This window comes from Diadema setosum, chromosome 14 (genome assembly GCF_964275005.1).
Source record: "Diadema setosum chromosome 14, eeDiaSeto1, whole genome shotgun sequence".
NCBI lineage: Eukaryota > Metazoa > Echinodermata > Echinoidea > Diadematoida > Diadematidae > Diadema > Diadema setosum.
In genome coordinates this window covers 21,512,173-21,539,609 of record NC_092698.1, presented here as the reverse complement: position 1 = coordinate 21,539,609, position 27,437 = coordinate 21,512,173, and the positions used below count along the sequence as shown (strand labels likewise).

The 27,437-nt window shown below is 39.3% G+C and overlaps 1 protein-coding gene across 1 annotated transcript in view; it reads left to right on the top strand.

Moving 5' to 3' along the window:
* LOC140237782 (SWI/SNF complex subunit SMARCC2-like) overlaps positions 1-27,437 on the top strand; it is a 68,645-nt gene that overhangs the window by 22,847 nt on the left and 18,361 nt on the right. The window contains exons 20-22 of the mRNA XM_072317719.1: positions 14,984-15,395; positions 15,842-15,969; positions 26,838-26,972. Of these exons, the coding sequence (XP_072173820.1) occupies positions 14,984-15,395; positions 15,842-15,969; positions 26,838-26,972 (675 nt within the window). The remainder of the gene's footprint in view (positions 1-14,983; positions 15,396-15,841; positions 15,970-26,837; positions 26,973-27,437) is intronic.

Below are 27,437 nucleotides of genomic sequence, written 5' to 3'. Positions count from 1 at the left end.
GAAGTGAGAAGTTTGAAATCTTGTAATGTCATAATTTCCTTATTTCTTATCTGATTTTGATCATTTTTGCAATGTTCTGCAGGGAATTATATTCTAAATAACATAGTAACTGCATGCACACAATTCCTTCTGACACATGAAATGCGCGAATTCATTATTACAAGTTATGCTCAACAACATGTTTACTGCGTCTATTGCCAGTGATCAAGCATGCTGCCAGTAAAAATTGATACATTGCTCTCGACCAATGAGATTGCAGGATTCTCTCTGCCCGTTCTATAAAACATATGATGTATGTGATGCATGTTGATGTGGTGACAAATTTTGATTGCATGTCGTATTTTGAGACCGTGCTCATATCATGTCAGGTAGGATGGATGTATGACAAGTCCTGCAGTGTACATGATTGTAAACAGTGGTGGAGCTAATTTTTCATCTTATTGTTCAGTGTAACTTCTGATTATACGATGTTAACAACCAATAGTTGGACCATACTTCTTGTAGAGATGATTGTCAGATACAGCTGTAAGCTCGCTCAACAAGAAAAGCCTCTTTTATTCTGATCTTTGTAGTTGCCCATCACAATTTTCTGTCCCTGCTTTATTGTAGTTGTTGCTTTCTAGGTGCCATGCATGTTCAACCTATCAGATATTTCTCAGGTGGGAGAAACTGGTATAAATCCACATTCAAATCCACATTCAAAATCTGGACTTTGAAAGTTTTCAAAGCTGTTTCTGCACAGTTGCCTCTTGTTGCACAAAACTGTATCGCATGTGCCAAGGTAAACAAAAACAATGAAACAAATTGGCACAAGATGTTGACATATCATGTGTGAAGAGCAACATGTTATGGCATATGATTAGTAATTTGACTCCCGAAGAATATTATTCCTTCCTGCCTAATTTTTACATAACATGACAAGTGTGTATATGTGTATGTGCAAGTTTGTGTTTGATGGTTCTTTTGTGTGTATGTGTGTGTGAGTGTGCAATTGACATAATTCATAGACCTGTACATATTGAACAACAGAATGCAATGTTAGATATTCCTTCCCCTCCCCCCCCCCCCTTTTATTTTGAGTAGTGAATTCTAAGAGCAAATGTCTTGTAAAGACAAAATTTTCTATTTATTAAATCACATCAGTTTGTGAGCTTACTTGACATGGTGTCCTATATTGTTTTTACAGCTAATAGTAGTTTTTATGAAATCAGGGGGAATTCAAGCACTGGGTTGTAGTCAGAAAGATTGTATTAGAAAGGCTTTCTTAACACTACCAGTGCTGCCAACATTCCATTGTGGTATGCAAGTCTGTCTGTGTCCTACGCCAGCCATAGGAGTTCAGCAGCGTTGATCTTACTGCTACCCTGATATACGATTAGTAGAATCAGTTTCTAAAAAGTTGTGATGATTGAATGATTTATTATTCCAGTGTACAATGTAAATTACATTGCTGTGCTGTTCAAGTACCTTTGGTGCAACCTACCCACCAGTACAGACTTTACAGATGTGCCCTTTTCTGTATGGAACTCTTGTCCAAAATGTGTTCAGTAAACTTTTGCACAGTTAAATCTTTTTCCATGTCTTAAAACTTCAAATTTATAAGAGTTCTGCTATGTTTTTCCCTTATTTGTTTTGTCATTCTCAAGATTAATCTCTTCAGTGAACTGCTTTATTGATTTGTATACCTCCATCACGAAGTGGTGCCGGAGGCATTATGTTTTCGGGATGTCCGTCCGTCCTTCTGTCCTTTCGTCCGTAATCAATTTTATGGACAGCGTAACTGAAAAATTGTTTGAGGTATCCGAATGAAACTTGGCATGTATATGTATGAGTATGCAAAGTTGCGCCTATCAACTCTTAGGCGCACATGCTCAAGGTCAAAAGGTCAAGGTCAAATGCTCAAAATTTCACTATTTCCCCCATATCCACCTAATGCCTGGAGGTGTTTTCTTTAAACGTATTGTATACATGTACTACCAAATAAAGATTCTCCAGAGAGAGTTTCGGGTCATGAGATCAATGGTCAAAGGTCAAGTCAAAATGTTGAAATTTCATGTTTTTCTCCATATCTCACAAAAGGTTCATGGTATCTTAATGGAACTTAGTATACGTGCATGTACTGACTGACAGTGATTATCTAGGGAATTTGGGGGTGAGGGTCAAAGGTCAGGGGTCAGAGGTCAAGGTCAACTCCTCAAAATGTCACTTCTTCCCTCATATTTATGCAATGCCTGCAGGATTTTTTCTTGAAACTTGATGTATACATGTATTACTTAATAGAGATTCTCTGGGAAGTTTCTTGCCAAAAGGTCAAAGGTCAAGAAGTCAAAGGCCATGTGAAAGTGCTAAATTTCACTTCTTCCTCCGTATCTCGAAAGTGACTCAAGGTATCATCATGAAACGTAGTATATATTTATGCATGTTCTACCCGACAGTGATTTCTTGGGAACGTTAGGGTCATAAAGTCAAAGGTCAAGGGTCAAAGGCCAGGTTTAAATGCTAATATTTTACCATTTAATACTGAAATTACACTTTTTATCCATAGCTTGGGAATTACTCAATGCATAAACTTACAAATGGGTCAAAAGTCAAGTAAAAATCCTCAAATTGCTAAATACCTGCACTCTTAGACAATTTAGCCATTCATCCAATTAAACCTCCAATATGTAGTGCAAGGAAAGTGAACATTCACCACATTTGTGACAAATCTGTCGTTCTAATAATTTGCCAATTATGTGAAACTGTCATCACACATTGTCAAGACACTGTACTATAGACCTATTAGGAGAACCATGCATTATGGCAGAGGCATACCAGTTGCCATAGCGACATTTCTAGTTTTATGTTGTAGTATTTAACAATTCTCAGATTTGAGAATCAAGGGTTTGTTTCAGCTATGAGGCTGAAAATGGACACCTTGTGCATTTGACAAGTGCATCAGATTACAGGGGGCTGCAGCTTAGATACTTTTTTTATCCAAGTATACACACAAAGAATGCTGCCGTGGATTTGAGAGCACCTACTGTTCATACACTAAAGTATTCAAATTAACTGTGCGTGTTTTATATAGTATAAGTGAGGATTCATCTTCAAGGTTCAACTGAGTTCCTTGTGGACAACCAAAATGCTGCAGCTCATGCACAGATTAGTGAAAGAGCTCCCTCTACAGTCCTCATGTGCAGTTCTTTAAAGACACCAGAGCACTGGAAGCTACTTTGTGAAACAGAGTATTCTCAGCATGTAGTGAGAAAAAAACTTTAAAACATTACCTTTATCACTTCTATGACTTTTAGGACTTCTAGGCAGCTCAGTGTCACAAATGTATCTGCAGTGGTTAAATTGTTTTACCCAAAAGGATGAAACCTCTACTGGTGGAAGTATGTATGTAGATGGAGATATTTCTTCTTGCCTAAAACATGTATCCATTGAATGCCATAAACGAATACTGTATGTACATTTTCTATATTCTGCCATTGATTTAAAGCCTAGATAGGTTTTGAAATACACTGGATTGAGAGTAACATTCATCATACAAAACAGGAGATGAAACATTGCAAGTTAACATTTAGTCTACTGTTGAGATAGCAAAAGCACATAAGAATAGAGATATTTTGATTACTACATAGTAAAATTCTTGTCAGTATTTAAGGAGATATGTGGCATCCTTGTTCAAATCACAGGGGGAAAAACACGCCCACACACACACACACGCACACACAAAAAAAAAAACAATGATGGCATATACTAAATTTCATGATGGAACAATGCAGTCTACAATGGGACATAGAAAACAAGGCTTCTTCACAGAGTTGTATGGTCATGTAAAACCATTACAGCAGGATAGAATGGTTCCCTCGATCTTGTCATAATTGCTCTCTTTTTTTTTTTTTTTTTTTTTCTATTCCAAGAATGGCTATGGATGGATCATGCTCTATTCATTACGATGGGAGAAAGATAGTGCTCTAGAATTCATGCGCTCATTCCTGCACTATCAGCTTACTCATGTCACGGCACCATATCAATGCCAAGGGATAGATACAACCACCTGCTTGTTTGAAGGTCTTCAGCAAGCGACAACAAAAGACACTTGTTCTTCCAGTTTCCAGATATGGATCCTTTGATTTATTGCAAATTTCCCTTTGATTCATGGTAACCCAATGCTGAAGCACAAACTGGAGCTCTTTAGGTGCTACAGATATTTTCTTTTTCCTTAATTTTCGTCCTTTTTTGCTGTGGGGGGGGGGGGGTATTCAACTAAAGACCAAAATACCTCCAACTCGCTTAAGGTTGGCATTGTTTAAGCAATGAGAGAAGGCCTTGTCTATTGAAATGAACATCCAACCACCTTGACATTGTATCAACAAAGGCCCTTTTGTTTGAAGTTTCCTGATTGGATTACTCCGCTGTACAAATTTGTAACCCTTCTCGCTACCCCCCCCCCCCCAACCCCATGCCACTTTGGCACATATTGCTCAGAGCATCCATCCACTCATTCCAAACTTTACGTCCCTCATTTCCCCGCCGCTGTGTTTAGTGACTGGACAGGCCCAATATCATAAACTGCCAATCGGGTAACTAATGCAGATTTGCGATGATGGTGATGATGACTCCGATAGGGGTCGAAATTTGCGGGATTACGCCCCAAATGAGAAGGGGAAACGCCTCCTGTTGCTGCTGAAACAGGTGGCTGTATTGTTCCTCAAGAAGTCAGGAGTGAATGTCATCAAAAGAGATGGCATGTTTCTAAATTGGGCTGGCACCAGCCCACTATAACCCAAATTTGCACAGTCATAGTGGAAGGGCATGTGACCGAGCCCCAGTTTCTCCAAACCTCTAGCACAGTGGGAGGCAGTTTGCTCTGTTTATTTATTTATTTATTCTTTTTGCACTAAGAATATTCAACTCTTTATTTTCATGGCTGTGTTAGATATTCTGTGCTGCTGAATATTATTTTCATTTCATTAATTTCTTCGTCAAAGTTAAGGTCCCGTTTCATCTCAAGACTTGCCATAATGACAGCTTAGTTTGACAACAAAGACCATTTGAAGCAGCAGCCCTTTGATAACGTTCAACACTTCTCCCGGTTGTCATTGTAGTAGGCTTATCATTGTGGATGATTATTGTAGTTATTCTTATCTGTGACACGGCCCAGGTAATAATCATACAAATTGTAAGTTGTTCACCTATGACCTCTCAAAGAGTGGCGTGAAGTTTTCAAATCCACGTGAAAAAAGTGTGATTGTACAGACACTTGAGGGGGGGAAAATAACAAAAATCATTAAAACTTTTTCACTCGGAGACGAAATGGAAGAGCACATGATTTTTATTCATCTGTAAGTTATTGTTAAGTGTATGTGTGTGTGTGTGTGTGTTTCTGTAAATCAAGAAGTCTGTCAAAGCTGTCTTGTACATTGTTAAATGAGGCACAGCTAATGACATCTATTACCCACAGGCTTGTCATTCTGTGCTTTCCTTGAATACAAAAGTGCCTGGGATTTGGCACAGGTTTCAAGATCAATACTAGCAAGAATAGAATACAAAAAAAAAATAATAATATTAATAGTACAAATAAACTTTCCAACAACACAAAATACAAAAGGTCATAGAGAATATCTTCTTTTTTTTTCTTTCTTCTTTTCTGTTATTTTTGTAAGCCATTTGTTGGGGTTACAATTTTCATTAAGGGTTGAAGCCATAATGCCAGTCTGTATTGTGACGGGATGTGACTCAATATTGCTGTTTGCTAGTTTTTGTATTCACATTTTAAACATCCTTATTATAAAGTCACAGTATCTATGGCAGTGACAAAGCTTGCATTTTGATAGAGTTTGCATAAGGCTTACACAACCCATTAAGCACAACCATAAGCTTTGAAAATTTGTCCCAGCTTTGTACTATGTAAGTAGGCTTGAGGCAGGTGAAGTAAATGGCATCACCATTAGGCATGGGAACCAGACATAGTAATGAACGTAGAATGCAGACTTGGTAAATTGGGGTATTAACCCTGGTAAATCACAAACTTCAAGAATATATGGAATTGAACAAGGATTTTTTTTTTATTATTATTGTTATCAAGTGACCTGGACTTTGTTGTAAATCATTTGTTTTCTTTCTTTAAGTGGATGAATCACTTGTTCTTTAGATCAATTGTCTTCATTTGCTTGCACATTACTTCAGGGTAATTTTTTGCACTTGGTTGGGTAAGATGAATTTTGCATGTTTTTGATTCTGCCGGATCGGGTCATTAATTACTGGAACATATATGGCATGTCAAAATATTTGCGTGCTTTTATTTTCACGCTAACTTATGGGTGCGCGAAATGCGTGAAAAATTTCCACACCGCAAGAATTTCCTCTTTTACAGCAACTTCTTCAATACAGAATAATCCTCATTTGGTGAATTATCAGTTAGGATAAGTGTGCTCTTAATCTGTAATCTTGGTTATATCGTCTGTTGAGAATGAGAAGGGCGTTAAGTGGTCTTGAACACTATGGGTTTTGTGGCAACTTAACGCCCTTATCATTCTCAACCGACGATATTTGGCTGGAAAGAAAGAAAATGGGCAGGGTATGTTTGTGTGCATGTGAGTCAAATTTGCAAGTTCGTTAATACTCCTACGTTAACCAAGGGGAGCAAAGAATAGCGTACCTGATGATTAGTGCAGACTTCGAGTGATTCCTCATGGCATTTTATTGGTCATAGTTGTTTCTTGCTGTTCACATTTTATTATTGGAGAGTGTATCTGTGTTTAATTTGATAAATGGTGTGAGTTTGTTTCCTTGTTGCTCATTAGAGTTGCACTTTGTTTCCCCCTCCCCATGATGATCACTCTTAACCCTGCAATCACCAAAGCCAATTCATTTGTATGCAACATCAGTATCATTCTTATTTGGTGTCCCTATGAGGGTTAAACACTGTGTGTCAAGGCAGGGGATTCCCCTGGTGACCGAGAAAGTTTTCTTACCACAAGCACCCTCGAGGAGCCGTGCGAGATAGAGGCAGTAGAAAAAGGCCATCACATGAGATTCAGGGTATTATATAAGCACTTACCCGATTGCCCAGGGCAAGTGAAAATCAAAGTTGGGCTAGTGTTTTGGCACAATTCCGAAAAAGTTTTGAAGCCACCTTTTTTTCACTTTTCCCCTTTTCAAACCCATGAAGTCAACCATACAGAAGCCCAAAGATAATGACTTTGTAGTGATGCAACACACTTAAATTTCATTTCAACAACTTTCCAACAGTTACTTAAAGAAGTCCCAATGCACACCAACACTAGATTCAAATTCAAACCAAGTTTGCTACTCCAATGCAAACCAACATGTGCTGTATATTAAAATGATTGTGTTTTATCGAGCTCTTGACTTACGAGTGATTTTCTTATTTTATTTTCTCATATCTTTGGACTTCCTTTTTGGGGGCAAGTAAAATTCATGTTCGGGCAAGTGTTCTGCTACAGTATGATGCCCAACCGGGCAAGTGTAAAAAAAAAGTTATGTAGCACCCAGTGAGATTGGCAGGGAAGTGTGTGATTTTCTGGAGGGAAAGTCTTAAAGCATTAGAACAGCCTTCGCCTGCAATGCTGGCTCACTGCCTGAGGATGGGCAAGGGGGGTGGGGGGGGGGGGGGGGAGGGAGATAATCAGAGAGACGTATCAGTGTCATCAAGGAGATGATCGTAGAGATGTACTCGAGGGGTTTAGCCCTTGGAGGACACTTGGGAGAAATCGAGTTTGCTCCTTCCAAGTGTGTCTGTGTAGAATTCTGTTCTTCAGTGCTCAGTGTTGATATCAACACTATTGACACAGTTTTACGGAAAGCTTCGCTTTGTCTTTCATTTTCTTCTGCGTGTAGAGACCAGAAATGATTGTTGTTTTCTTTAAATTGTAAAGCAAAGCTTCTGATTTTAGTTTGTATGGAAAACAGAGAGTCATTTTAGTCTGTGATGAAGGTCAGTAGGTGAGATTCCTCATTTATTTTTGTGTATGTATAATGAGAAATTTCTTTCAAATTTTAAAGGTCCCTCAAAATTTTGCTCAACATGTATCAAAGCTAGTTTTCATTCATTATTCTTCCAATGTATTTCTTTTTCTTTGCTTATCTGTTGCCTTTTCAAATCACTGTATTTTGTTTTTAGACATTTTTTTTCTTTTCTTTTTTCCTTAAATTGGCGTGCATTGAGAGACCTCACAATGTTAAATGTGAAATCAATTTGAAACATGAACAGGGAAGCCAGTGTAACGATCATCACTGTGAATGCTACATGTAAGGACAATATTTCGCCTTGTGGAAATTTAAGGGCATTTGCTTAATGCAAACCTATGCAAAAGACAAAGTCATGCACAATGCCACATTCTAATTTCTTTGTTCTACCGGTATGTTGCCCACAGGAATTGCTCCTGTAATAGTCAGCCAATCAAAAACTTATAAAATTCGTCATACTCTTAAAAAAAGAAGAAAAAATCAACAAACAAGCCAACAAACATTTACTGCACAAAATTTCCTAATTTACAGTATTACAAAGATATTGCTGGCATGACACTGTCTCAACAACTTTTACAATGTTACCATGTGTGTTTACACACATTGCTGCATTCAAAGCTGGTAATATACAGTGTAGTTTTGAAATATGTCAACCAGAAAAATACTGTAAAGAGAGTCTGTAACATTCCCATGCTCTTTCATGATATATGTGAAAGAAATGTATACTTGGAAAAAAAACTCCACCTGTTTGTCTATGTGGAAAATTTATCTATTACTTATTTACCAACAACGTGTAAGTGTCTCAAGCAAGTTTTCATCATCCACCTTACAGTCAGTCTACAACAACAACAAAAAGAATATATGAAGAGTAATAAACAAGTTGGATCAACATAAATGGTCAGTTCCTCTATTCAATATGTCATCGGTGAAGCCATTGTTGGGTTTAAACCATTGGAGAATGATATAAGGGCCTTGGGGGAAAAATATAAAGGGCATAATGTGTATAGTATATAAATGTATGTTTGGTGGATGAGTGCTGTAACTCAAGATGCGATTGATAATGACTTCCAGGTTGTACTGGATACTCAGAATGCGTACTCTCATTTTCTCTCTTATGGTTTGATGATTAGAAATAATCTGAATGAAAGTCATTTCTAACAACTGTGGAGTGATTAATGGATGTGATGTATTGGCGCTCCCCCCACCAATTTATAAATGTAAACTCGGAAGGGAATTCAAGCAGACAGGGGATTTATCCGTCCTCCACATAGTCGTTGGGGTGTGTGAGAAACGGAAATTAAGTGGGTGGCCTATTGGGCATAACCTGTTGCTCTTATTTCTTACATTTGTGCATGTAATGCATTTGATTGAACACTACCTGCTGGAATCAATAAGGGTTTGATTGTCCTACTAATAATGTCACCATGTTGATTACTCCTGGAGGGCAGATCAAAGTATCTGAATTCAAAATGATTGAAATATGAAAGTATCATGTGTGACTCACAGGGGATGTAAAACTTCATGTTTGCTCTTTTGTGTGTGTGTGTGTGTGTGTGTGTGTGTGTGTGTGCTTGTTTAGCATCCAGTCCTTTGCTCTTTCTCAGCCAACAACTCTATGGCAAAACGATATCTTAGGAACTTCAGATGTGCTTAATATTTAGCATGTACTTGTAACTGGACGATAAGAATGCAACATGTTTGCAAATATGTAGTGAATGTGTACTGTATGCACAGTGCATAAGATCGCCTTCATGAGAAATGCTTTGCTAATCTTGTTCTTTTGCAGCTGATGTACAAGTAACAAGTCCTCAGTTGGCATGAGGGGTGTTGGGAGGGATGTGAAGAATTATTAACAGATGACTTCCTAAAGCCATCTCAGAGTTGTTTTTTTCTTTTTTTGTTTGATGAAACTTTTTGCAATTTATTCAATTTTGTTTTCTCATTGCTGCGATTCTCATTGCTACCACCTGATGTCTCTCATAATTTGTGATATTCTGTACTACAGTGCACTCCTATTATAGCAAACCCGGTTATAACGAAATTCCAGTTACAACGAAGTAAAAATTCAGGCTGCAACGTTATCCACACTATGTATTTTTATTGTTAATTTGTTCGGTTATAACGAAATTTCAATATAACAAAAGATAAATGCTGGTCCCGACGACTTCATTATAACAGGAGTCCACTGTACTGTGTATTAATATTTTAATGTAAGAAATTGATAAGATGGAAGGTTAAAGTTCAGACAGATTGCATTTATGTTTTGGAAAATTGGGTATCCGTGGTCATGCAATAGTTGTACCATCTTGGCTAGCTAGTGCGTGTTACAGGGCATTCAGAAAAAATTTATACGAGAACGGTATAGCTATACCAAAACGGTATAGCTATGTGATGAATTTATATGTCTGAATGCTGACTAACAAAACAACGTATAATGAAACGACGTATAGCAAAACGACAGAGCATCGTTTCGAACTAGAACTCAATAACGAATCAGCATTCCATCGTGTCCATTTTGCTTCTGAACATATGGCGACCGTAGAACGGTATAACTGGACGGGGCTTAATGAGAGCGAGCATGAAAGGTGACCTTGTACAAGTTGTACCTGTCACTCATAACCATAACAACATGCGCAGTGAGAAACTGCACATCTATACGACATTTTTCCGGAATGGTGGAAATTAGTCTGAACGGTCTGTCGGCTATACGATGATTCAGTATACGTCGTTTTTTTTATCGAGTTTTGGTATAAACTAGCTTGCATCTGAATAGGGGGTTAGTGTGTTTGTATGGGCTTGTGTTGTAAGTATGTGGCTGTATGTTTTAATATTGGTTTAGTTACATTAGTTAAGTATTGTGTTTAATTCTAATGTGGATCAACTGTCCTAACCTTCAATAAGTTGAAAGCATTTAATGTGTTAATTATTAAATAATTTAGCATATATAGTCAATCATATGCCTCATATACCAGTTGATTGAACACCTAATTCTCTTATTGAAATTTACTATCACAGCAAATTTAGTAGAGCTGGAGGGAGTCAAGCAGAATTTTAACTCTCATTGTCATGCAGTCAACAGATGCAAAGAAACAGAATGGCTCTTCAATGTACAATGAAAGGTGGCCTGTATTGCTTGAGGAGTGTTCCTGAGATTCACTTTAAAGTGGTGATATCCAAGGAAATTATTGCTGACATTGCTCTACCCTCTTTCCCCTATGTGCAATAATCTCTGACAAAGACAAGGCCATCATTTAAAGTTCATCATCTTCTTATTTCTGTTTCTTTTAACAAGCACACCCACAAGCATATGGAGGTCGAACTAAAGACACCCTAAAACAGCACTGAGATTTGCTTGTTACTTCTGAATGTGACTGTACTTAAATCAGGGCTTTATTTGCATTTTAGTGACTTGCTTGTAGCATTACGCATTGTGCTACTGCTAATGTCAAGGCAGGTATGGATTTGTCTGTTTATTTGTCCTTCTTGCCAATTTCTATTGTTCAGAAACCTCTTCCAAGGGATTATGATGTGAATTCCTAAATCTTACCACTTAGAACCTTGAATGTCACCTCATGGTGTCATGCCTACACATTCTCATGGCTAAACAATGCTCGTTTTCTTCCCCCTTCACCCCTCCACATATTGGGATGTTTGATTACGAATAATTCTCAAATATTTTATTTGTGATATGCCACTTCTTTTGTTTTGTTTTGTTTTTTCTTTTTTGCAACCTTGGCTATGTGTATCTCCAAATTGCATTATTGTGTTTTGTTTATGTTGCAGTGGATGATGCAAGTATTATGTGTTGAAGGATGAAACTGAAAAAAAAAGAGATTCAAAGATACTGAGCACTTTGTCAAGCATGCCACGTATGTGAGGGAAAAAAAAAAGTATGTCACAAATTCTTGAGTTTCTGTCCATGCAGAGAACATCTGGGCAAACATCAGTTTGAGTTAGTTTCACAGCAAAAGCACATAATCCAAACCAGAAGGGCCATGGTAGCATTGCGAAGGGAAAGTTTCCCCTCATCTTGTACGCCTTTCAGACTAAACTTTGTTCGCTGGTTGTCCATTGAACTCCAGTTCAATGGGGAGAATTTCATTACTTACGACATTTCCCCTCTTCCTTTCTACAGACTAAATGAAGTCCAGTGAATTTTACACTCACAAACTGTGTAAATAGTGAGCTGACCGTGTACAGGCATTCACTCAAAAGCTTGTGTAGTGACAGGAGTGTGTGCTGCACTGCTTGGACAGGGCAGCCAGGCACAAGTTCACACAATGTTTAGAATGCAGAGCTGCCATACATATGTACATTGTATCTCCCTGGTTCTGCAGGAGTTTTTCTGATGAAAGAAATATCTCTTCACATTCAGACAAAGGAATGCCAAGTCCTCCATCCTTCTGGGAATTAGGTTTACCTACATAACCCTCATTCACATTAGCCCCGGGTCGTGGGGAAAGTCCCAAGTCCCACGCTGGAAGACTGTCCCCTCCAAAGCCATCATTGAACACTCACTGGGACTTGTCTCCCCCCTGTCCCCGCGAAGCATGTCGGTCTGGGGACAAAATTTGGAGGGGAGAGTGACCTTGTGCCGCGATAGCGTCAAGTGAGCGCATGCGTGATGTGTGGTTTCATGTGGCAGGGCTCGCCCCAAGCCCTCATTGCCTCCGCAGCTTGGGGATAGTCGAGACAGCAATGTGGACGGTCAGTCATCAAAAAGATAAGATCTCTGGTGACTGTCCCGGTGACGCAGGGTTCAATGTGAAGGGGGTGGGGGGTGAGATGCATGTGACATAAAAGTATCATCCTGAAAATTTTCTAGAATCTCAGGGTTCTTTTATGTGCGAACATTGGCACTCTAGTAAATGGTTATTCAAAATTCGGTATAGCATATCGCACCATATTCTCCAGTGGCATCACAATCCATCAATGGGGAGTTAAACATATATGAGGATGATAAATTCATCCATGGTTCAAATTTTCATCACCCTTTCAGCAGTGCTTTTAGGGGAGTACATGTAGCTTGGACTTTTCTGACTGGAGAAACTTTCACGGACAACAAAAAAAGGATACACACATGTGCACCCGTTTAAATTGCCTTGTCTGAAAGGGTATTAGTTCCATAGCCTTAGAGAACTTGTTTAGAAAACTGTGCCTGTGGTTGTGGCTATGGCCTGCCTGTGACCTTCAATAGTAATCCCATGTAAGGAAACAATCTCACCTGACCCTTGTAGAGTGAAACAAGGCAAAACAAAATAGTTACCCGCCATGGTTGCAGTGGAAGCAGTGGATTTGCCGCAGGCTTCTTCATTTGGGGTCTGTCGTTTTGGTACATGTGCTGGAAATATACACATCCTAGGACGTGACCCAGAAATCTAGATTGATACCACGCTTGCAGCAGAAATCATAATTTGTTCAGTATGATTTGACCTGAATCATACTGAGACATGTGGTTCTTTTGTTATATACCTCAGCATTTTTGTAGGATTCCTCCATTTTCTCAGCGGTTTTCGTGTATGTCTGTACGAAATTCCCTGATATTGGCTTGTGGGCAGAGACCCTAACAAATTTACGTCAAATGCAGTTAGGCACAGAATAGCAAATAGAAAATACTAGCTCAGTACATTACTCTTTGCCGAGCCTGCAGCATCTTCCAGAATATTGCCTTCGAGATAAGATGGCCTCTTTCATGAGGTAGATGTTGCTATTTCCGACATTGTTCTGATGTCAGCGACATATATTAATTATTTCTTCTTTTTTGTTTTGTTAGATGCCACAATGAGAGGCCAACATAAACTACACTTCCTGCGTACATTGAGAACATTTTCATGTTGTGACATCAAGAGGGCATGCATAATCTGTTGCTCCTGTAAAGGATGTAGCACATACAAACAGGGGCAGAGACTGTGTCTTTGACAACCATGCAAAAACAGACAGTCTGTGTGTCAAATGGTTGCATTTCTGAAAGGAGGAAGTTGTTCGCGTCAATTTCTAGGAAGATAACTCATTTTGATATTTTACCAAACAGAGAACTACACTCATACATTACAAGGACACTGCTCCCTAGAAGGGAACGAGTAAGAAGTATTGTATACACCAAATATTTTGCAAGGCATTTATTTTCACAAATTTCAGTCAGTTGCTATTTGTGAACTTAAAGATATGGCGAAAATATTGACTCTGATACCAATATGAATGTGACGTGCACGTATACATTTCTCCATTTAGTACTGCACTCCACGATTGTGAATTTAACCAGTCGCGAAATCGTTGGGAAGTCCTGATTCATAAAAATTTAGACTCGCTAAGTATATGGTGTATAGAGTATGCAATGAAGGATAGTTGCTTATAACAGATTGTTTGTCTTGTTCCAGTCTTTAATGTCATTACCCAGTTTCTAGATGCAAGGAAAATTACTTGTTATATAGACATAATACTTTGTCATCATAACATGTTTTTTTATTTTTTTATTGTAGTACTCAGTAGTTACATTCAGACAGTGATCCTCAGCCTCGTAGATGAGCTAACTTTGAAGATAAGCTCGTAGAAAAGTATAGAGTGCCAAGTTTCGCATGGTCTCTATCATCACAAAATGACAATTTCATGACAAAAATGTTTTTCCTGTGAGTGGCAATGTCAATTTCTTCAACTAAATGACAATTTTGCAACAAAATGCAATTTCGTCAACGACATTGTTAATTTGATTGCTAAATTGTCATTTTGTGATGAAATTGTTATTTCATCAACGAAATTGTTACTTTGTCAACAAAATTGATGTCCATGAAAAAAAAAAACATTTTTGTCACAGAATTGTCATTTTGTGATGAAAGAGACCATGCGACACATGACGCCCCATACTTAACGAGCTTTATCCTCGAGGTTAAGGATCACCGTCTGAATGTAACTATTGACAAAATTCAAGGGAAGTTGCTTGTAACAACGACAACAACAAAATAAAAATCTGTTACCATTGTGGATTTTGTTCTTGTTGTTGATATAGGTACCCATTGTCAAGGAAGAAAACAGATCCCCAGCCAAGCCAGCAACCCAAGATGCAGCACAGCCAACAGAGGGCGCCACCTCTGCTTCTGCTCCCAAGGAAGGTGATGGACAACCTGAAGCCATGGACACCTCCGAGAGCTCTGCCCAGCAACAGCAACAGCAGCAGCAGCAGCAACAGCAGCCACCGCTGCCACCCCAGCAATCGAGCGAGCAGTCCCAGCCACAGCAGCAGCAGCAGCAGCAGCAACAGCCCCAACCCCAACCGCCGCAGATCACTGAGATCAAGAAGGAGACAGGAGAGACCGAAGGGGTTCCCATGGCGACGGAAGGCGAGAGGAAGGAAGGAGAAGGGGCGGAGACGAGCGGAGAGAAGGTGAATGCGGGCAGAGATGCTGGAGAAAAGAAAGAAGGTGAGCGCTACGTTCAGATTAAGAACAGAAAATATGACACTTCTGAATTACCAGTGACGTTGTGCAGTTGAACATACTTGTGTTTAAAGTAAACAAAAATTTGGATTTTAGTGCAGAAATGACGGATAACAAATGCACTGATCATTGTATATATTGAAAATTTATGCTTACTTTTGCCATGCTTGTTGATGTCTCGAAAATCTTCCTTGAGCATACCTGACCTACCAATAACTGCTGATCTATTTTAAGTCGAACAAATTCCAGCAACAAGCAATGCAGTATTTAATGCAAAGAGACAGGAGAAAGAAATGGCTTGTCATTAGCCACATTATTTTACAGAAATCGTCCCCCTGACCTCGACTACATGAGATGCCATGCCTACTTCTGAAACATAACTTTTTGAATTTTCCTTTGTAAATCTTTGGAAAACAACAACAACACAATAGGTGAGGAGGTGAAAGAGGAGGTGAAAGAGAAGCCGGACAAAGTGAAGAAATTTGAGGAGGAAGTGGATTCGGGGAATCTCGCCACTGCTGCCGCCGCCGCCCTGGCGGCCGCTGCTGTCAAAGCAAAGGTAAGCATCTTGAAATTTTTGAGCAGAGATCTTTGCCTACATTCAAAGAAGAAATAAAACCAAGGTGTGATGTGCGCTTGGATGTGCGGAACTAAAAATCTCCTTCCTTTCCTCAAGTTTTTCGTTTTCATTTGTTTAATACCTCAATTGGACATTGTGTACTGATTGTCATGCATTCATGATGCTGTGTGTGAGTAGTATCTCTGTTCCTGTCCTATTTTCACATGGTTCACTATTGAACATAATCAGAAGGTGAAGTTGGGGGAGAAATAGAAGAGTATGCAGATGAAACAGAAAATGGAAAAGGAAAAGTAGTTCTATTGGTGGTGGTAGCGGTAGTGGTAGTGGTAGTGGTAGTGGTAGTGGTAGTGGTAGTGGTAGTGGTAGTGGTAGTGGTAGTGGTAGTGGTAGTGTTAGTGTTAGTGTTAGTGTTAGTGTTAGTGTTAGTGGTAGTGGTAGTGGTAGTGGTAGTGGTAGTGGTAATAGTAGTAACAGTAGGAGTAATAGCGATAGTAATAATAGTAATAATAGCAGTAGTAATGATTGAATTTGCGCCGCCATGATCATTAACATTAATTAAGGCGAAATTTCGTTTGTACACAACCAAAGAAAACTATTTAAGTTGCGCGAGCTTTCGCCTACTGTCTGTAGGCTTCATCAGACTGGCGTTGACTCACCATAGATGGGGTGTAGGCAGTCTTCGCAGTCCGACTGCCTACACCCCATCTACGGCGAGTCAACGCCAGTCCGACTGCCTACACCCCATCTACGGCGAGTAAACACCAGTCTGATGAAGCCTGCAGACAGTAGGCGAAAGCTCACGCAACTTAAATAGTTTTCTTTGGTTGTGTACAAACGAAATTTCACCTTAATTAGAGAATTACCAATCAGATGAACCTCTTCCAAGATCATTAATATTGTTGTGTCATCATGGAGGTCACTTCTAAATTTGGACATCTTTAGGAACTCGGTGGTGCAGATTTGAGCAGAGTTGATAACAGATTTTGTTTGTTTTGACACACTAAGTAATGAGCCTTTTGGTGTCACAAAACAGCATCATAGGAAATCTCGTGACGGCATGATGATGCTGTTCTTGGTCACCTGACTGTCTCTTGGGAAGTCATCCTTGTATGTTCTGTTTACAAAAAGAAAAAAAGGCCAAAAATTGAGTTTTCCATGGATCAGTTTGAAGGCATTGATGGTAACTTGCAAAGACAGCGGAATGGCTGCTGTCGATCAGTATCTTGTTGCGTTGAATCATGAGAACTTTCTTTTTCTAAGAAACTTTGAAAGAAGTGGCATTGCTTTTGGAAAACATCTTGAGGAGTTTTACATAAATTGTATGTGACCATCAAGCAACCAACATTGTGTGTGCTTTCCTGTGTTTGTGTGTGTGTGTGTGTGTTGGTAGGTGGATGTTTGTGTGTGTGTCCATGTTGCCAAGTAGATGTTAGATTACTGACTGAGAGGTGTCTGGTGATAATGATGTTGATGTCGATATGCTTTTACTCACAGCTTTCATCAATTTGTTAGCTTTCTTTTCATAATGAAGCATTATTCAGTTGTGGATGCTGTCACTTAATGTTGTGTGCATAAACCTGTTGTAATTTGAGTGAAACGTGTCGTCTGTGCCGTTTGATGCCATCGCAGTCAAATTTAAGATAATCAAGTTAAGCTGTGTGCAAGTCTCGAGAGAGAGGAGAACCGTGAAATCCCCGTTTTGAAGGAGATGGTTTAGTTGATGATGTCATACAACGTGTGTATGCATTTAGTCGTCGATGTCACGCAACATGATTTCCTTCCTATGATCAATCCCCTCCCCAAACAAAAAAAATAATAGGAAACAAGATACCCAAGAATTAAACCGCATGACACCTTGAGAGTAGTTTTAAATTGCTGTCAGGATTGTGCGCTTTGTTTGTTTGTTTTTTTATTGGAAAGGTGCCCATTCTTTTTCTCTCTCTCTTTCTCCTGCTCCCTGTCTTACTGAGTGACTTAAAGCCCTTCTGTAATCAATTGAGCTCGTTTTGAAAGCAAGAAGGGGGCTCGGGTTTTCAGCGTGTGGTAACAGGTGCCGAGAGCTGTCAACAGAAACAGCCCCAGCTGTAGCTAATGTTAGTCAGCATGTAGCATGTTTAAGGTCACAGCCATTTTGTACTCTGAATTAAGTTCTTTGGTAACCACCTTAGAAGATGGGGAGGGGGTTGGGGGATGGGAGCCACAAACACCCACACAACAACAACAAAAAAGAAAAGAAATAATGATTATGCTTATGAGTTATGGCAGCGTGGCATATTGAAAATGAATAACTGATAACTATTAGGTTAATACAACAAAGTTACCTGTAGGGCAGAAATTTTAATTCTGAAATTGGTTACCACAGATGATCTATAAAATGATAAGATCGAGGATTGTCAGTCCCATGTACTCACATTGATGTTTGTGGAGTGTAGCACAAAGTGTGTGTAAAATTCTGCATTTCCTGTGATTTACAATGGTCTGAAATAGAGTGGGCTGGTTTAGTCACAAATGAATCATCCGTTCCTTTGGCAAGTGTCACAGCTAGTATATTTGCAATAATATTTAACCCATCAAGTATGAGAGGCCATATTTCTGTGGTTTGGTACTGTATCAGCAGTGTCATTCTCATTGCACTCAGAATAATGTTTTTTTCGGGTTGTGATAGGATCGCGACCCAAATTTTGAAAGTTAAGATATATAAGAGAGAACGTACAGTTGTGTATGTATACGGTATATTCGATTTGCAAGTGCAATATTTTGTGCATTGGGAATTGTAAGACGAATGTTGCATGTGGTTGGATTTGTGATGGAGAACTACAGTGATAAAATGAGAAATAGATATCATTTCTTTTCAGGGGAAAAGTTAGTGCTTTCCCACATAAGTACAATGTTTCTGAGTTGTTGTTGTTGATATGGCACATGTGAGTCATCTCGTGAAATTTGTGAAAAGAGCACCAGGATATAAACAGTATAGGAACATAATTCTGAAGCCTAGCATTCGTGAATGCTATTCAAGATTCACTGCCAAACACTGTAGGAGATACGCATGGTGGAACGACTGCATAGGCAGGTGTGAACACTACGTCTTTGTCGACTGGAAGGCTTGTCACAGTGAAACGAGTTGTGTATGCACACGTAAAGCTGGTAGTGATGCAGGCATCACTGTCTAGGACTGAAACCAGAAAAAAAAAGAGTTTGTATTCTTGATGTGTTGCAATAACCAAACAATGATGACTTTTAGTGGAAAAGGGTCATAACTGCCAGATTATCGACAAGGCATGATTTTCAGCATACTTTTGCATACAAACCAATGGGAGAGTTAATCAATTGATGACATTACAGCAATTTGCATAGGAGGTTGTGACCAATGTACTACTCAGTGAAAACATTAGAAACTTAAAACTTTTATAACTTCCTCATTTTCTAATACTTCTCCCATTTTGTTTTTATGGAGAATTTCCTTAAGAAGAATTGTTCTCAAAATGGAGAGCCATGTGTCAATCATTGTGACGAGATGAAATGAAACGATAGTATCATCTGAAATTCCATGTACAGTTCCTGGTCGTTACTCTTCATCTTTAGGTCACATTCTGGGCCACTGATAACCCCAGTGTTACTACAGGGCTATAGATCCTTGTAGTCATCCTATTATGCATACCCTACATGTATATTTTGTATTCCACTCTCCTTCTAGTTGTACATGTATGTCCTGTCATGACCTACAGCCTGCCCAAGCTCACATCTGCATTGCATTACCCCATTTTTGTGCTGTTTTTGTTTTGGTTCATGCTTTTTATTGTTGTTCTTAATTTCACGGGAAGGGAGGGAGGGAAATGGGATTGTTTGAGGGGGATAGAAAATGTACCTCATATTTGCTGAAGATGCCGGGGTCGGAATGCTCTCGCTCTTTGCGTGTCACTCATACGTTACCATGTTATCCATCAGCACACTCTCCGCTTCCTCTCTAGCGAAATGTTTTGGGAAGATCTGTTCCTCGGCAGACCCCTGGACACCCCCGACGACGAAAAATGTTTGGGGAAATTAAAGAGTTAATGCTCCCTCGTATTTTTGTTTGGTGTCTCTGACACTGAAGTCAAGGCGTGCGATTGGGGCCGTCGTCACGGCAACCGCAGGACAGGCAGCCTCCAGTGAGCGATATGTTCAGGAGTTAATCTCCTCCGCCCTTGAACCGAGTCATCTCCCTGCCCTCCTTTTCATCCTCATGTGGTCAGTCTGAGAAATAGCAAGAGCATATAAGAAGGGCTATTGACTCTTTGCGGAGAAGATGCCCGTACAGACCTGTATAAATGGACTACCTGTTGTTTCAAACCACATTCCTCTCTCTCTCTCGTGTTGTGCAGGATCCCGAAGGGGGATCGACTTCCACCTTAGGTGGGCGTAGGAATTATGAACATGTGCAGCTATGAAATCTGTCATTGATATTCAGCTCTATCTGCTTTTGACCCCATCTTTCTCCTCTCTCTCTCTCTCTCTCTCCCTCTGTCTCTCATCCCTCCATTTCATGTTTTGAATATAAAAGCAGTTTATTACACTTTGTGTTTGACTGGAGCATGATTTACAAATTTGTACCATTTTTGTCTGTTCATCATCTGTGCATTTTACTTTTAATTTTTTTTTTTTTCTATTAGATTTGACACGTAACACAAAAGTTTTTTTTTTTCTTCCCAAGAGAACTTCACAGTTGACAACAATTCTCTGCTATTTCTTCCCAGTCTTACCAATTGCTCATTCTGTGTTTTCAAGGATAATGCATACACACACCTCAAAATACATGGACTTTATTACACAAATTTGAATAAATTTGTATCTATTTGTTCCTTATGGGAGCATGACCCTTTATCTCTTGATAACACCAGCATCTCTGTATTTGCTGCAATAGTGGAGTTAGAGGGTCACTGGCAAGGGAGAAGACTTTAATTCCTTTCCAAGTACTCCGTCTCCGCTCTATCCATTCTGAGGAGGTGGTCCGCATCCGTGAACACTGCCATGCCCATGCCCTGTTGACTGGCGTGACCACATGGGCAAACACAGGGGCAAAATGTTGCATCCCAACTTTTCTCACGGGCATTGTTCCCCACCATGTCCCACCCCGATGCGAAAGACAAACGTTGTTCCCAGGAGAGCTGAACTAACAAGACGTACGCTCCCACCTTGTGTCGCTTTGTTTTACGGAAGGATATTTGCGGACGGACAAATATTGAGTTTTGTCGCGACCCAGTTGTCGGAACAGGTGTTGCGCCTACGCAAGAAGACGTCTCTGATTTGGTGGCTTTCGTGTTATATTTGTCAAGTTTATTCAAGGATGACATTTAATTGGTTTAAAGTTTCAATAGTCTGTCCTCAGTGGCTACAGAACCGCAACATTGTATTTTCATCCCATCCCATACCCAGCTCTACGCACCAAGAATTTACCTACAGATACCTCAAAATATGTCTATATATGTATTCAACAAAACTATTTAAAGGAATCTTTTTTTTTTTGACAAGAATAGGACAAAGTGTGAGAAGTCATAACTATTTTCAAGTCATTTATGAAACATGACATTACACTTAAACTTGTTGAATCTTGTAAATTATCCTGTAACTCTGTCTCCAGTGCATTACCCCCACCCACTAGTCTTTTGTACAGGAAGAAATACTTATTTTCAATGCTCAAGAAAGGGTAATGTTTTAATCAACTCTATTCAGTATATACGTTTATATACGGATGTTAAGTTTGATCATGTCCACCTGGCTGTGGGTCTACAATATTTCTGTTTTCAAATCACTTCACAGGAAGAAGGTTACCCTCCATACTCACATCATAAAATTTTTTAAAGGAGACCTCCGGATGATTTTTTCAGACTTTCACATTTGAACAACTATAAATTATTTATGCTGATTACCGAGTTTCAGAATTTATAGTGATTGGGATGAGGAATAAGAATGTTTTCAAAATTCATAACAAATTGCAATGAACAAGGATGAAGACATGGCAGCCCCACCATAAGAATGCATGAGTTAGGGCTCAAGGAAGCAGAACAAAAGAAGAAGGCATGCATAGATTCTACACAGGTGAACTTGTTAAGCAAGCGGTATTGTAATGGAATTACACTGCTACATTCCTGAAATATGTGAGGCTCCTATGTCATCAACACTGTTCAGTGTAATCTGTTTAAGATTTTTTTCAGAGTATTGGTTTCTTTGTTCGAGGATCGCAATAAATTCCACAAATCTATACTTAAGCTTGTAGATTTATACCAATGTACTACATGATGTGAAATTATGAAAATCGTCGGGAATGCCCCTTTAAGTTGACAGTGCTCAATATGGCTGTCAGCACCATGCCACATGATCTCGAAGTCCCACAAGCGATGTCCTGCCCGACAACAGATTTTTAGATGACTCGGTTAACATTAAACACTTTTGGCAAGATATTAAAATTTCTGTAATCATTTCACTGAATTTAGTTTTGATTTTTGGACCCTAATGACGGGATAATGGAAGTGTTTCAACCAAAAAAATAACCCACTTGAAGTGATGAAAATAATACATGTGCAAACGTAGTTACGTTAGGATTTTTTTTTTTTTTTTTTGCACTGATGTGATGTTCCCACTGAAGCAGTTCATGTACAGTGAGTATCATAGATTCAATGTAGAAAGACCCTGAGTCTAGTTATGTAATGTTTCCACCCTCTTAGATAACATGATTTTGGGTTCTACATTATGCTGCTGAATTATTTTGCACAAAAGCTCTTAATAGGAGACTTGCCAAGTCTCCCCGACTCCTCAGGAGGCTTCCTGAAAAATGAATAATTTTTTCATGTCTCAACAAAAGGGTGTAAAACTCTTTGGCCCGAATTCACAGAGGTGGTACAGTTGAAACCATGGTTTAAAGCATGGACAAAGACCGTAGTTTTTTATGGGGCACCAAGTTTTGCATGGCCTATTTCATTACGAAATCAGTCATTTCATCGATTTCGTCGATGAAATGTTAACATTACATCAATGAAATGGTCATTTCGTCGACTAAATGACTGATTTCGTAACGACATAGGCCATGCTACATTTGGCGCCCCATAAAAAACTACGGTCTTTGTCCATAGTTTAAACCATGGTTTCAATCGTACCACCTTCATGAATTCGGGCCTAAGAGTTTAGAATTGTTATTGACCATTCATAGTACAGTAGTCTCCGCTTAATCAGGTAGTGTCTGGCAGAGCATTTATTACGCAATTATAAAGCGTAGAGTGCTGTACTTTTGAACATCCGTGATAGTGATGCCATGAATTTGGGCAGTGCTGCTGGTGGATTCCACAATGGCTGATCGTGCCTTTGTGTGTTCCCCCCATGAGCACGTTCACACGTAACCTGGGGGTCAGTTGGGGATGAGAATTCATTCCAAGGATTGATTATGCATGCAATATTAAGCTCATCTCAACGATGGAAGGGTTAAGATTTGAACAGTCGATAATGGTATCTGTCACAGACAGCTGAAAGCCACTCAAAACAGATGCAGTTCTACCTGGATGCTCCTGATGATGCAATTAGGGGGTGCACCAAGCATCACACGTGACTGGTTAAAGAGCCATTTAAAGCTAATTGTGATGGCAATTTAACAGTGACTGAGTTACAAATCATGCTGATAACTGGCGGCGGCAAAATTCAGAGTCATGCATACCGACATAATTTGTTTCAAGGAGTGCCCCTTTAGTAATGGCTTTTGATAATTGGTTGCTTGAGCTCATCTTTTGTAAATACCAATAAAAGAAATAGTTGCTGCAAAATTGACCTTCATTTGCTTGTTTGTTCGCACTTCTGTGGGTGACATTGGCTAGGAACCAGGAATTATCAATCCTATCAGAAAATCACCCATTGCTACACATGATTACGCGTGAATCTTATCACCAAATATTCATTTTTGGGCAGGTGACAACAGATGTCAATGCAAGTTCATGGTCTCTATGCGGAAGTATCTTACCGCACTGGGTTGTACCTAAATTGTGGTGATTGCAATTTATTTTATAGCGTAGACACCCTGTGTAACTTGAAATTCCAATTTTTACAATGTATTTCCTTGTTAACCTTCATTCTCCCTATATTACCAACATTAAATTGCACTCGTTGATAACTAACTTGAAGTTAACTTGAAGATGGCTATCCGCAAGAAATCTCAGGGTTAGCTTCGTCGTGTAAACACTAGTCGTAGTTAGGGGGCCAGAGCTTATCCTCAAAGATCCTCGAGGTTAAGGATCACCATTTAAACATAACTGGTGTAAGAAATGCAAAATAAAACACACCTCCCCTGTGCTCCCTGAATTTTTGTAATTCATCTCTTCTCTTCATGTTCACTACATTCTTCAACCATCTCAATATTAAACGTTGAATTTCCTGCATTAATGTCCTCATCTGGATGACTCTACTGTTCAAAAGAAATTGAAAGCAAACTCATTGTATAGTTGATTCTTACCTCTGGTTGGTCAGCTGGTGTTAGACACTCCATGAATGCTTGGGCAATACAATTTGTTGCTACCTTTTCAGTTTTGTTTTGTTTTGTTTTGTTTTGTTTTATACTAAACTTGTGTAGTGCTGCACAGTGGCACTGGTCTGATGGTCCCTGACCAGTAAAAATAACTGTCGCACCAGTAATGTTTTTGGGATTGAACCAGTAAAACTTGGAAAAAACTGGCTACCTACTGGTCTGACAGACAGGTCGGACCAGTGGAAAAAATGGGTTAGTGTGCATCCCTGACTTGTGTTGTATATATGATTCAAGTAGGTATTTAACTGAATGAATTACATTATTTGTCTCTTTACGATATCATACAAAACAATGTGTGTGGTGGCAGTGGTGCAGCATGACAGAATCTTGAACATAGCATGTTCAGATGGTTTGCAAATGTTTTGGGTGCAAGTGATTTAATTTCATACAGATGTACAAAAGTGTAGATTCCTACACATATTCTCTCACCAGAGTGTACAATGTAATACTGATTTTACTCTAAATATGTCAATTCACATTAATTCAATTTCATATCATGCTTCTCATGACTGGTACATTGTAAATAGTATGAGCACAAACTGTATATTTTCAACTGGTAGCAAACATAAGATCACACACATTTAGAGCTAGTGTTTTCAACAGGTGTTATTCACTTCTAATATAATCATATTGACATGCTATTGATCACACATGGAAGTCCAAAGTCAAGGAGATTATGTGGGCATTTTGAGTCATTATAATGTTTGCCAAGAAGCAAACTCACTCACCTGTGTCAAATGCTAGACAGCATGGCAACCTGAGCAATGACAACAAGTTTATTTTATTTTCACATGGGTTTGCAGCAGGTGTAATAGTGAACATGGTTCCCAGTTTCCTCTTTGTCCAAGCGCCTCAAATTAATGTCCACCTTGTGTTTGGTTTGAAACCTGTCAGTAAGTTGAAACTTTGGCACTGTACATCAAATCTATTCTCTGTACAGATAAAAAAAAAAAAAAAAAAAAAAAAAACTATTCTTTTACACATTCTATTCTACCCAGTCCCATGCATACATGATGTACATGTAATTGCTGTATGCTGGCTACATAGAATGTGATCATGAAGCACTTACCACTAGAATCAAGATTTTGCGATCTTGTGTTTCATTATACCCCCGCCAAACGAAGTTTGAAGGGGGTATATAGGAATCAGCGGACGGTCGGGCGGTCGGGCGGTCGGTCCGTTGCAAATCTTGCGTCACGAACTACTTCCTCAGTTTTCAACCGATTCCCATAAAACTTGGCACAGATGTGTGCCTTGGGTTGTAGATGTGCAAGACGTATTTTTTGACAGTACCCAAAAGTACGTTGCCATGGTAACGGCATATTATGGGCAAAAATGGGTACAAATCTTGCGTCGCGAACTCCTCCCACAGTTTTCGATCAATTTTTATGAAATTAGGTACAGATGTTCATCTGAATATGTTAATGTGCAAGACACATATTTCCGCAGTGGCAAAAAGTGCGTTGCCATTGTAACGGCATGTTATTGGTAAAATATAGGGCAAAATGCTTCATGGCAAAACTTCTTCATCAGTGTTCTTCCAATTCTCATGGAATTCATATTGAATGTTTGTCTTAGGATATAGGTCAGCATGACACATTTCTTGACAGTGACAAAAAGTATGTTGCCATGGTAACAGCTCACATATTATGAGCCAAAATGATGGAAAATTTTGTGTTGCAAACTACTTCCTCAGTTTTTGCCCAATTTCCATGAAACTTGGTACAGATGTGTGCCTTTTGTTGTAGATGTGCAAGACGCATTTTTCGACAGTACCCGAAAGTATGTTGCCATGGTAATGGCATATTAATGGCAGAAGATCAAGGAAAGATCTTGCGGATTTAACTACTTCCTCAGTTTTTTGACCAAAGCTTATGAAATGTTGTTTTGACCAAAGCTTATGAAATGTTGTTTGGCGGGGGTATAACCAGCGACATTTCTAGTTTTGTAATGATTAGGGGGCATTTCATGAAGCATTTTGTCCGACCGACAACTTTGTCAGACAAATTTGCCTTCAGCCAATCAGATGCACAGATTTCAGTAGCTTTTAATAGTTTGTCAGACAAAATATCTGACAAAATGCTTCATTAAAATGCCCCCCAGATCTCCTTTATTTTTGTTTTAATAGATAGCAATCTGATTGTGTGGTCTGGAGAGATCAATCAGTACCCTCACAATTCTTATGAATGAGTGTTGACTAATCTTCACTGTCTCAACATAAAAATAAATTATATGGATACTTCTTGAAACAATAACCAAAAAAACCCCTCCCTTTTCTCTATTTTTTCCCCCTTCATCTCATCAGCACCTGGCGGCCATGGAGGAGCGTAAGATCAAGAGTCTGGTGGCGCTGCTGGTGGAGACCCAGATGAAGAAGTTGGAGATCAAGCTGCGCCACTTTGAGGAGCTGGAAACCATTATGGACAGGGAGCGAGAGGCGGTGAGTTCATGCTAGTTAATTTCTATTGCCCCTGCCGCCCACCCAGGCTCTTGTAGGAGGAGTTAGGGTGCGTTCGAGAGCTCTAAAGTGAACCAAAGCGAACTGAACTTCAGCGTACCGTACTGAACTCTTACCAGATTTGGAGCGCTGGAGCACTCTGTTGAGAAAGCGTACCTCATGAGTTATTTTTAGATGAGATCATGCATTTTGTAGCAAAAGGATAATTCACCTGGCATGCTTGAACTACTTCAGGCATGATATTCTGTAGATTTAAATCTGATTTCCAATTTCATTTTTCTTCTAAAGTGTGTACACGTTTGCTATTTCCATGTGTTAAAATCACCTGAAAAGTCTGATTTCTGATTCCTTCAAACAACCTCAATATCATCCCTGTACTGACAGCTGTCCCAAACAAAGAGAATGATGTCTTTGCATCATGTTCATGATACGCGCATGCTTTACATG